Source organism: Saccopteryx leptura, chromosome 6 (genome assembly GCF_036850995.1).
Source record: "Saccopteryx leptura isolate mSacLep1 chromosome 6, mSacLep1_pri_phased_curated, whole genome shotgun sequence".
In the NCBI taxonomy this organism is placed as follows: domain Eukaryota; kingdom Metazoa; phylum Chordata; class Mammalia; order Chiroptera; family Emballonuridae; genus Saccopteryx; species Saccopteryx leptura.
In genome coordinates this window covers 47,496,314-47,508,825 of record NC_089508.1, presented here as the reverse complement: position 1 = coordinate 47,508,825, position 12,512 = coordinate 47,496,314, and the positions used below count along the sequence as shown (strand labels likewise).

Below are 12,512 nucleotides of genomic sequence, written 5' to 3'. Positions count from 1 at the left end.
ACCCATGTCACTGCAGTGGGTTCTCAGACCTTACCCAGTCATCTGAGCAAAAGGAGAACAGTGCCTGGCCCCTAGTAGATCGTCAATAAATACTGTTAAATGAAGGCATTGGAGCTTTTCTGCTTTTGTTCTGACCCTCCCCACACTCCATTTAAATCCAGGGGCTTCTAATCGGGAGCTACAGGGAAGGGAGAATTAGGCAGCCCAGCTGACCCTCGGATTGGATCCACAGCGATGGCTCGGGGGTTCACCAGGTCCGTGTGGAAGAGAACCTTGCGTTCAGAACCATCCAGCTTGGCCCTCTCTATCTTGTCCAGACCACTGTCTGTCCAGTACATCATTCTACGAAAGTGGTCAATGGCAAGTCCTTCAGGGCTTATCAGACCTGGAAATAAAACAAAGGTACGACTGGAGTAGGTAAACCTAAAGCAGAGAGATTTATGTTTGAACAGTTAGAAAAGAAAAAGTCCTGAGGGCCTCTTAAGTCAGAAGAGTCAGGTGAGGAACGGGGTCTTTTTACTTTTCCTGTAACTGGTCACCTCTAGTTTCCTTAGACTAACAGACCACCAGCCTGCTGGCACCGGGCAGCCATGAGTGTGGCCATGCCCTGAACTCAGCATGAGCCCTTTCCAATGAGAGCCCTGTTTCTCAATAACTAGGGCTCACAGTGAGAATCACTTCTCACCCTTACTTATGAGCATGTTTGTTTACAGAGTCTTATTCTTTAGCTCAGAAAAAGTGATCCTAACATCCTCCACTGGATGAAAACAGAAGGGAGACTGTGGCATAAAACAGGCAAATAACTTGGACTTAGTAGAATGAAATGAAATGCGCAGTGTCTTCTGGATGAAGCTGCTGACCTGAGTTAATGATTGTCTGGGGCTCTGCTCCTGGTTCCAGACTGGCACGGCTAATGGTCCGTCCAGCGACATCTGTCCAGTACAGCATCCTCTCCCGGCAGTCATAGTCAATTCCCACAACTATGGAGCCCTGTGTGGACCAAACACAGAGTTGGAAGAAGAATTACGACTCCTTTAATTTCCCCTGAGTTCATTCTCGGTTGCCTCACTCATGCATGATATGACTACAGTGAACAACCCTACACTGTAGTCTGAAGGGCAGCGAAGCAGAGTGGTTAGACATGGGTGATGGAGGTCAACTTCTTGGAGTCAAAGCCAAGCTTGGCCACTTCATAGCTGTGTGATCTTGGTGCTTAATTAAGCTTTCTGTGTCTTGGTTTCCTCATTTCCAAAATGAAAACAGTACCTATGCTTCTTGTGGCTGCTACAAAAATCAATGCCATAAATGCTTGCAAAGTGTCTTAATCAGTAATTCATATGCAGTAAGCTCAATTACACTACTCCTGTTGGTAGTAAAAACAAAAGTGACTTCATGAAAAAAAAAAAATCGGCCCATTCAGTGATTAGAGGACAATCGTTAGTCTCAGCAAAGTAAGGTCTTAATATTTTACTGGGCAAAATCTGTTACTCCTTTCAAATGATATCAGCACTTTTTGAACAAGACATTCTAAAAGTTGCCACCATCAGCAAAACCTACTCTCCCCTCCCCAGTGATATGAAATCTCTCCTTAGCTGAAGTGCAAATACCCTGACCCCCCCAACTCTGCCACTCACTGTAACGCAATTCTCTGGTTATACTCTTAGGGGGGGAAAAGTCTGTGGATTCAGGAACTGGGGGAATGGTGGTCATCCAGCTTCTGGCTAGAGAGGTCTCCCCTCCTTCCTTATTGCTAAATAAATTACAAAATCTTTTTTAAAATGCTGAGTCTGTGGGTTTCTTTCCAAAAGTCTGCACAGTACTTGCTTCATTCCATTTCCGACCCAGATTCCTGCTTTGTGAAGCCCAGCAGTTGTGCAAAGCCAGCATCTAGGGGCCATCTGGCCATCCCTGAGGTCACACCAGCTCCTGCTTGCCTAACAAAGCCTGGGGCTGGCCTGCCCTGTGCCTCCGGGAGAGGAGTCAGTACAAGAAACACTACCAGCAGGTTTGGCTCCGTGGAAAGGTGAATATCTTACATGGGGGCGGGGCGGGGCTTTGAAGGTCAAATATAATTTTATCTCGGAGCTAAAAAAGTCATCTGTCTCAGGCAAGAGTACACATCCATTTGGGCTTCCATTAACCCATGCAATGACTTCAAAGGTGTTTGGGGGAAAAGTCTCAGTTTTAAGTAAATTTCCCCAATTTGTGCTTATAACCAATGTTCCATTTCCGTTTCAGTTCTGCCACCATCAGCACAACCACCGCCCTGCCCTTGTCAGGGGCCAGCTCAGAGACACAGTGAAGCCATTCGGCATGGCTAGCATCAACAGGTGGCACGCTTGTGAGAGAGAACGACTTGAGTTTCTACCCCTTAGAGAAACTTTAACAAAAGAGCATGCTAGTGTTTGCCAAAAAACACACTAAAGACTCAAATCTTAAAAAGGAAGGAAAGAAAAAAAAACACATCTTTTTCTGAATACTAGCTGCTTCTACACTACTTTAGAACCAGATAAGGAGTTAGTTCAACAGAAGTAAATGTAAAGATGGACATTGGCCCATTCTTCATAGATGAGCCAGTACCTGGGGCGTGAAGTTTAGAAATGGAATTGGACCATTTCCCATTATCAGGGTCACTGCCTTTCTGGTGAACTCCCTTCTCCTCCACTGTAGAGAAGAAATCCCTCCTCGGAAAGGGAGTGCCTTTGACAGCAGAGAGGCTGCCCCAGGGGCTGCGGCCTCCCTGAGGGACAGATCAGTCCGTGCCTCTTCCAGCACCACACTCTCCTCAGCTCATCTATGACGGAGCCGGGAGAAGATGTAAAAAGAACCAAAATGGGAAGGGACGGGGCTGCAACAGTGAAGCAGACGTAAGGGGTTTCCACCTGGGATTCCCCACTGACCACGGAAACCACACCCTGTAGCCATGCCTGCCCTTCTGGTTTCTAGATCTCTGGAAGTGTCTGGGGCATGAAAAACCCTGGGGACTGGGGCTAAGAAGCTGTCAGGCCTGACCTGTGGTGGCGCAGTGGATAAAGCATCGACCTGGAACGCTGAGGTTGCCGGTTCAAAACCAGGCACTTGCCTGACCAGGCAGTGGCACAGTGGATAGAGCGTCGGACTGGGATGCGGAAGGATAGAGCGTCGGACTGGGACTTCGAGACCCTGAAGTCGCCAGCTTGAGCACGGGCTCATCTGGCTTGAGCAAAAAGCTCACCAGCTTGGACCCACGGTTGCTGACTCCAACAAGGAGTTACTCGGTCTGCTGAAGGTCCCCGGTCAAGGCACATATGAGAGCAATCAATGAACAACTAAGGTGTCACAACAAAAAACTGATGATTAATGCTTCTCATCTCTCTCCGTTCCTGTCTGTCTGTCCCTATCTATCCCTCTCTCTGACTCTCTCTCTGTCCCTGTAAAAAAACAAAAAGCAAAAACCAGGCACTTGTCTAGTCAAGGTACATATGGGAGTTGATGTTTCCTGCTCCCCCCCCCCCCCACCGTCTCTCACTCTCTCTCTAAAATGAATTAAAAAAAAAGAAGCTGTCGGTTTTCCCTTGGGTCACCATGCTACTTCAGGACCCTGGCAGCTCTGAAATGGCCTGTCCCCACGTATCTGACACCACAGGAACCAAATGGGGCGGCAGCCTTGGTCAGTCATACACGACTCCCGGCAACAGAGAGCCCCACTTTCTGTGGTGCTGGTGTCAGGCCCATGAAGACAGACTGCAGCCCAGAAATCACCCAGACGTTGCCCCATCTCAGGCCCCTCCCCAGCTCTGAGAGCCCCATGCAGCTCTGCTCCACAGGAGTCCACGTTACATGCAGTGACAGCAGGGTCTTGGCTGCGTCTTTCTGAAGCCGGGTCCCATTGAGGGGCAAGTAGCCAATCTGCTGGCCCTGGGCATAGAGCAGGAAGGTGCCCACAGACGGCGGGGTCACATCAGGCCGGGGTGAGGGCCGGAACGCGGGTGGAGCCACCGTGGGTATACCTGCCGTGAGACAGGAGAATGGTGTGAGGTAGGAGAGGAAAAGAAACGGGTGGTTGGAGAGAGAGAAGACAAGTTACTTTCCTATAGACCAGAGGCTCCAAAACCAGCAAAAGTTCTTAAACCTAGACAGATGTGCTCCAGATGTTCCTTTAAAGAAATTCTAATTTCTTGGGGTGTTTTTTTTTTCAAGGATCAATTATGTAAATCACTGCCAATTACTAGGGAAGAAGACAACAACACATTTCCCTCAGAACAAAGCAGGGCTTTTTCTTCTTTTAAAGGGGGAAAAAAAAACAGAGCCAGTGTTGTGTCAGCTTCTCTTTGGGGCCCTAGGGTGACATGTGTCCCCTTTCACCCTGGGCTGGGGCAGGGGAGCAGCTGCGTGCTGACCTGAGGTCCAGATGTACTAATTACAGAAACTGCTAGTGACAAAACCAAACAGTGAATCCAAATTGGGATGTTGGGTGGATCAGATTATAAATCCACACAGCATGGCAGTGACTTTCTTCACTGGATCTGTCGACCCCTTGTCTGCCCACCTTCGGGCACAGCCGACAGGCCCCCCCGCCCCCCACTGAGAAGCCTCAGGTGCAGTTGAGGTGAGCGAGGGCTGTCCCTGGGTGCTTACATGCGGGGGCAATGCCTGGCTGGGAGCGGGTGCCTGGCACCTCTCTGCCATCTCTGTCCACACACCAGCAGAAGTCACTCTTCCCATGGCACTGCATGGGGGTGAAGTGGCCCAGGTCATCGCACTGGGGCACATACTGGTCGTCCCTGGGCGTGCCGCCATAGTGCTCCAGCAGGCTTTCCTTCCAGCGCTCACAGACGGTCCGGGGCCTCCGGGTGGGCGCTGAGCAAATGGGACCAAAAAAAACTTTGTAAGCCAAGGACAGAGGGCAGTATGTATAGCTCAAGATCCCCATGCCTGGCCTCCTGGCCTTCCTCCTCCTGGTGTGCATTAGCGAGGCCGTGGCCAAGCCTCTGGAAGCTGGACCAGAGCAGTCAAGTGCTCTAAGAAGTTCTCCACGGGAATTGGGGAGGGGTTCGTCTTGACCCTCCTGTCTTCCCACGAGGCCCCGCCACATCAGGAAAGAAAAAGAGGAGGTTAAGGTCAGGGCTGCACAGCTCACTCAGCCTGGGCAGGGGGAAGATCTCTCTCCAGACAGGAGAGGCCCACGCAGACCGCTCCACCAGGCCCGGGGCCTCTGCTAACAGAACGCGCGTGTGGCTCAGTGGCTTATATGATGCTTAAAGCCAATATTTATTCCTTCCCACTTGCTTCAAACTCTAGGGCCTGCATCTGAGAGGGTTAACTTCAGACCGGCTGGCTAGTGTTTGTCTTAGATAGCATTACTGAACATCTAACTTGTGTGGCCCTCAGTATCTGTCCACTGAAGACCGTATCGAGTGAAAGTCTTAACTTACCATAACTGGTATATGGTAAGGTGACCAATCGTCCTCCCTTAGGGAGGCTAGTCCTTTTGTTAAGTTCCGTTCTCCCTCGAAAAGTGTCCTACATGTCCTTCTTTTTGATACTAGAAGACTAATCTGTAAATGTCCGTATTCGATCGATACAGAGTCAATCCATTGCATGTGATGTGACATATTTGTATCTAAATGAGTACTTTTTTCTTACAATTATTAAAAATTAATAGGCATGTAAAGCACGATTACAATATAAAATATTACAAATGTTTTTATTATGCATTTATCATATTATAGTGTATTGTTGCAATGAATAAATTGTTTCTTTTATTTATGATATTTTTTTCTTCTATTTATTTTTGTCCTCCTTTTCATTGTAAAATAGTTAGTCACCTTATTTATGGGAGCACAGCAGAGGTGGTGTGTGGCAAACAACTCAAAACTGACTGTTCCGATCCTCCAGTTCCCAGAAGTCCCCTGGTCATGCTACTCCCGGGCTTGTCTCAAAGCGGAACCTTTTCCTGCAGGCTCCGGCTTCCCACCGTGTTGTTCTGTGTCCCCTCTCCAGCATCCACCCCTCTCCTCCCTCCCTCCCAGCTTACCACCACGTTTAAAGTCCTGTTAGCTTCTCTGGCAGAGCAGTTTCACCGCCTGCAACACTCCTACGCTGCCCCCACAGGGCCATCGAGGCAGTCTGAGAGGGCTGCGCTCCAGCTGCCGAGATAATTTGCACGGCCACCTAGGGGAGGATTACCTACAGGAACTAGAAGAGAGAGTGCTGGTCCTGCTTTATTTCCTGAAACTCAGAGCCTACGGTGTGTAGAATCATTTGGTCAACTTCCTGATACCACTATACGGATGTAGAACAAATCTCAGAGGAGAACAAATAAAAACTGGGTTCCTGGACTTTTCCTTATTACTAAATTGCACCTCTGCCTTTCCATTGCTCAGGTTCAATCGCCCTGGACTACTTTCTCTCTCTCTCTCATCGCATGTCCAGAAATGTCAGCTGTGCCTTCAATACATACTCAGAATACCTCCAATTCTCAGCACATCCACCCCTATTGCCCTGGTCCAAGCCCCATCGCCTCGTGCCAGGGTCCTACCATAGCCTTCTTACCAGTTTCCCTGCTTCTACCCTCCTTCCCGCCCCTCACTGTAAACTCAACCAGAAAGAGTCCTTTTAAACCAAGTCATTTTATGTCAGTCTTTAGGTCAAAACCTCCAACGGCTTCACAGAGCAATGTCAGAAACAGTACAGTTGGGCTCCAGCGCCTACAATTCCTCTAGGAAAGCAGGGGGATGGTGAACAAAATCCTCAGGGGTCAAACTCAACCAGCTCAGCTATAAGACTCACTGGGTGGAGGACAGAGGGTGCCCTTCAGGTTGTCTCCACAGCTCACAACCCAGGGAAAGCTGAGCTCTTGTTAAGACCTCATAGACAAGGAAAGACTCTGACTTCCTCACCCAGATGTGTCTCAATGAACCCAGAGAGAGAAATGCCACTTCCTCAAACACTTGCCATCCATTCATAAGGGGGCATGTGGAGAAGTTTCCAACACTGCTACAGGTCCACATTCCAAATGCAGAGGGCCCGTTCTTGGTTCAGGGGACCACCCAAGGGTGAACATCTCTTTGTCTGGAATGAGGATACAGCACCACCCCTCACACATGGGCATCCTTCTCATTCCTTACTATTTGTAGCTACTTCTCAATCCAACCATGGATTTTATTTTTTTTCTGTTTCTGGTTGGCAGGGTTTTTAAATATTTTGAAATCGTGGGCAGAAAGTGTTTTCTCCTCCTTCAAGCTGACCCCATTATGTAGATGAGACCAGTCAGAATTGGCAGCCAGGGCCAAACCAGCGCCAAGGGGTAAGTCTGGGCCACGGTAGAGAGCCTGCCCACAAGAACATGCTCCTCTTAGTCATTCGCTTCTCATTCTCTTGACTCCCTTTCGAATCGCTGTCCTTACTGCATGTTTGTCTTGATAAATTTAATAGAATTCTGAACCCTAAGGAACTCCCAACCGTCTGATTTCTTCAAATCCCAGCTAGAGTTGAGTTAGAACCAAGGCTTTTTAAATAGTAGACATGAGTCAAACAGGATTTCTCTGTATTTTTTTTTCTAGAGGGGAGAGGGCTGAAAAATCTTTTCCTAAAAATAAGGACAGAAAAGAGGATCTAGGAGTGTCACTGGAGAAATAAGAGGTAACAGCTAGATGAAGCATTACCCGTTTTTACCTCTATGTATCTTTAAATCACTAATGCCCTTGGTCATAACAATTAATATTACTAAAAGGATCAAAACTTGGAGTAAGTCTCCAGCTCTTCATACTGATATACATTAAAAACCAAGATTAGTATTTATAGAACCCTTTTGAATACTAAAAATGGATCTTTGAATAGCAAGTTCATTGATACAGGAATTATTTTGGCTAAAACAGTATCATACAAATCCTATATTCCTTCATAAAGGTCTTCTCTGTGTGTGTGTTTTGAAGTTCTTCCCATCTCTGACCAGTTCAGCAAGGAACAGAAACCTGCCTTAGCAACCTGTGGTTGGCACGTGCTGTGAGCACTGGACAGCCAGGCCCCGTCCAGATGGGGAGCACTCGGATGTTGACAGACATGTCTACCGTCAGCAGCTCAGATCACGCGGGCTAGCAAAGCAGGGTCCTGCCTCTCTTCTGAAGGCAGCTGGACAAGAGTGATTCCCCACAGACGTGCTGGGCTGGCTTGAGAGGGCTGGGGTTATTAGCTGACAGCAAACTAGCTGCACCCACCCACGAGTGACATACTTATTTTTCCTAATGCTATTAAAACAGCCTTCAGATAGTTTCCTACAATTCAGAAGGCAAAGTTAAGCGATATAAAGTCAGATGGCAAGGCAGCTTTTCTTTTGGATAAAAGGCTGGTCTGGCAAGATCCTCTAACTCAGCGGTTCTCAACCTGTGGGTCGCGACCCCGGCAGGCGTCAAACATATTTTTTCCGATTTTCCGATGGCTTTAGGTGACCCCTGTGTTTTGGTCGTTCGACCCCCGCCGAGGTCGTGACCCACAGGTTGAGAACCGCTGCTCTAACTCAACAGCTCTGAGCTGCCATAACAGATCTAGGACAGTGGCCTCAGCTTGACTACACAATCTCAACTTCTCATCTTGTACTAGACAAGGATCTAGGAGGCTGGAGTGCAATGCATGACAGCGATCACATGTCACACGTGCAAATAGAGGCCTATGTCCCTGTAATGTGAATGTGCGTGGAGGTGTGCACATATCACTCACGTGTTCCTAGGCCAGAGGGTGGCGCTCACACAGGAGGGGGAGCAGCCCTGAGTCTGCACGGTCCGGGCCAGGGTTACAATCTACCCCCCTGGACCAGTGCACTCTGCTTCTCAAGCCCAGGCCTTCCCAGGCCCCAGGTTTCTTTCCAGGTTGGCTCACCTGGTGGTGCACAGCGAGGCGGGTGCGAGCCGGGCGGAGTCCGGGTACCAGGGACTTCATGGCCATCAGGGGTCACACACCAGCAGAAGCCGGTGCTGCCATGACACTGCAGCGGCATGAAGTGGCCCTGCTCGTCGCACTGGGGGATGTGGATCCTGGTGCCGGGATAGGCGTGCTGAGCCTGGGCGTCTTGCTGCTGCCGTTCACAGGTTTTCAGTCCTGAGTTGGTGTCTTCCGGGAGGGAGCAGAAGAGATAAAGGAGGAATCAGAGGCACTGCAAGCCACCTGGTTTTATGAGCCAACCTCAAGGTCTCTTGTCTGAGGTTTTTCTTCTAGGTCAGTGGTAGTCAACCTGGTCTCTACCGCCCACTAGTGGGCGTTCCAGCTTTCATGGTGGGCGGTAGCGGAGCAACCAGAGTATAAATAAAAAGATAGATTTAACTACAGTAAGTTGTTCTATAAAGATTTATTCTGCCAAACTTAGCGAAAATCCGACATAAAGTACTTGGTAAGTAATTATTATTATATGCTTTAACTTGCTGTAACTCTGCTTTATAAATTTTATAAAGTAAAGTTACTTCCTTACTTTATAAATCACCATTACTGTGAAACCGGTGGGCAGTTAGAAAATTTTACTACTAACAGAGATACAAAAGTGGGCGGTAGGTATAAAAAGGTTGACTACCCCTGTTCTAGATTGTAATTGGAAGGCAGCATGATGTGTGAAAAATAGCAAGTTACTGGGATTTCAGAGTCCCACACTTTTCTTTTAGCTCTGCCACCAACTACTTACTATCCCGACTCTCGCAGCTCACCCTAGAGGTCCCTAGGCAGGCTACACTGTAATATGGCCCCTCCCCTCCACCCGCCAGCCCCTACTGCTGTCTGGATAAAATGAAGAGCAACCATGGCTTCTGTCTAAACATCCCAAGAGACTGTGGAGAAATAAGTAAAGCTCTGTTCATCCCCCGAGGTCCAGAGTTGGAGTCTGAGAAGCTCCTGGTCAGTGGCTATCACCAGATTGCACCCTGCTGGCCAAGTACTAGAGTAGCCTCATGGAAGCTCGCTCCCAGCTCTCTAGCCCGTAGGACTCCTGTTTAGGAAACTTAATCTCAATACTTTTTCTAAATCACACTTATCAAAGCAAAACAGATCACTAGGGAAGTTAACCAGAACTGCTACTAGGTAGGACACTTGAAGGGTCATACTCTGAACTACCCAGTAAACCGAGCAGCTGGAAGTAACTGATGAAAAAATCCAGAGCCTGAGATCCACTAACTGCAGGTCAGACCTGCATAAATTGAGGGGGGGCTGAAGTGCCGTAGAAAACAGCCCCGCAGGAGCTGAGAACTCTCTGCACCTATCTGGCCTCCAAACCTTACCAGGTGTGCACTGAAGCCCGTCCCCACGATAGCCAGGTTGGCAGCGGCAGGAGAAGGAGCCAGGGGTATTGTAGCAGGTAGCTGAGGGGTGGCATCTGTTTTCTGAGCATTCATCCACATCTGCAGAGGTGAGAACAGGGACAGGGGTGGGGGAGACAGGATGACATCCTTGCACTCAATCAGTGCTACTACCTGGCCGTTAGTACAGGAGGATCAACCATGGGGTCAACTCCCGAAGACCTCCGGGCATGAACAGAAATATCCTGACATTGAAAGGCAAGCCAAAAAAAAAAAAAAAGGGAGGGGAGGGGAGGGAGGACTGTGTGAGTTGGTCCACTAGAATGTTCAGTGTAAAAATCAAATGTGAGGTCACTCAGAAAAGCAGATCCTGCCATATAGTTCTAGAGCAGCTTTCCTCTCTAGCAAAGTCCAGGAAGTTAGTACCCGTGAACTAACCTAGACTATAAATCATTCATTTCCTTTCAGTAAGACTACAATAAATACATGTAACAGTGGTTTTTCCCTCTGGCTGTTGGTACCACTTCCCTGTGGCACTGAGCTATATAGATGCAGAGAGGTCAGGGGACCCCAGTTGCTTTGTCAACTTCTAAGTTAGTTAAAACTTGGTTAATCAAGAGTCCTACTGCCTGACCAGGCAGTGGTGCAGTGGATAGAGCATTGGACTGGGACATGGAGGACCCAGGTTTGAAACCCCAAGGTTGCCGGCTTGAGCACGGGTTCACCAGCTTAAGTGTGGAAACATAGATACGATCCCTTGGTCACTAGCTTAAGCCCAAAGGTCACTGGCTTGAGCAAGGGTTCAACAAGCTCTTCTGTAGCCCGCCCCCCAGTCAAAGCACATATGAGAAAGCAATCAATGAACAACTAAGATGCCGCAAAAGAACTGATGCTTCTCATCTCTCTCCCTTCCTGTCTGTCTGTCCCTATCTGTCCATCTCTCTGACTCTCTCTCTGACTCTGTCAAAAGAAGAAAAAAAAAGAGTCCTACTGTTTAGTGTGCCCCGTTCATCAAAAATCTCCTTTGCTTCCCACTTTCAGAAGAAAAAGAATAAGAAAAATATTATCACAGGTTTTGAAACAACACATTTTAAAAAATTTAAATTTCTCTGGCTTATAAAGTACGAACAATTCAGGATGCCCCCACCTCCCACCATACACATACACTCTCTACCCAGTACCAGGAGAATTTTCATAGTTCCAAAAACTACAGTTTTCTTACACTTCAAACAAAAGCTAACTTATATTCCTTTTTTTTTTTTGTAAAATCAGCACATGCTGGCAATAGCAAGGCATCCCCCCCCCCAACAAAAACAAAGAAAAAAAATAAAACCATCTCTGAGAGTCACTGTTAAAACCAGTGTCCAGCAGGTGAGACAAGCTGTCTTCAGGGACAGGAAGCCTTCCAGAGTTAAGGGGAGGATAAGGGTGTAGGTCTGATCAAGGCGCCATTGAAAATAGTCACATCCGCAATGACATCCAAAAACTGTTTTCAAAATGTGTTAACAGGAAAAGATGTGGACGGGGTGATCAGTATGAAACCTAGAGAACAGCCTAGAAGAAGCGAACTGCAACAACTTGGTACTGCCCATGGCCGGGACACAGCCAACCTGGGACGCTGGAGACTTGGATGTGAGTTGGCTAAGGACACATGTGGCTCCTTGCCCAGTTTCCCACGACCCAGACAGAACCTCGCCCAGGGTTATCAGTGCCCTGGCTGTGACCACACTCTCACTGAGCCACTTTCCCATGACCAAGGGGCCCCTGGCACCCGGAAGCAGACGCACTGGACATTTGACAGAGTTCCTCTTCAGAGGAGAGGAATCTCTTACATTACAGTTAGCAAATTGATAGTCTGCTTATCCCCAGTCTTTGGGGAGGTGAGTCAACCTTAATTAGTTCCCTTAAGTCCAAAAAATTTCTGAATGCTCAACACAATCAAGTTTAATGTCAAAGGCAGAAATATAGTTATAAATTCACCTGCAAGATTAGAAACAAACAAGGTTTTCTGGTTAGCTCTTCAGTTATCCCAAAATAAACCAAATGAAAACAATGACAACAAACACCTTATCTCCAATCTAATGAATGTGAGTTCTCTATTGTCCTGTTTAATTATCCCAGAGGTTGGCACTCAGTCTCTTCTAAAGCCCAATTCAAATTCTCAGTTGGGCAAAGCTGGTGAGACCATCCAGTTCCTTGGGCCTGGAAGAGGCTATAAAACCAAATCTGTAAAAATTAACATCCAGCTAAATGCCG

General features: G+C 47.9%; 1 protein-coding gene across 2 annotated transcripts in view; it reads right to left on the bottom strand.

Annotated features, from left to right (window-relative positions):
• The window catches only part of NID2 (nidogen 2), a 62,163-nt gene that overhangs the window by 4,064 nt on the left and 45,587 nt on the right, over positions 1 to 12,512 (bottom strand). For both annotated transcript variants that reach the window (XM_066387998.1, XM_066387999.1), the window contains exons 12-17: positions 10,239 to 10,358; positions 8,857 to 9,087; positions 4,618 to 4,839; positions 3,820 to 3,989; positions 861 to 990; positions 214 to 385 (exon numbers count right to left, since the gene is read on the bottom strand). In XM_066387998.1, coding sequence (XP_066244095.1) covers positions 214 to 385; positions 861 to 990; positions 3,820 to 3,989; positions 4,618 to 4,839; positions 8,857 to 9,087; positions 10,239 to 10,358 — 1,045 coding nt within the window. The remainder of the gene's footprint in view (positions 1 to 213; positions 386 to 860; positions 991 to 3,819; positions 3,990 to 4,617; positions 4,840 to 8,856; positions 9,088 to 10,238; positions 10,359 to 12,512) is intronic.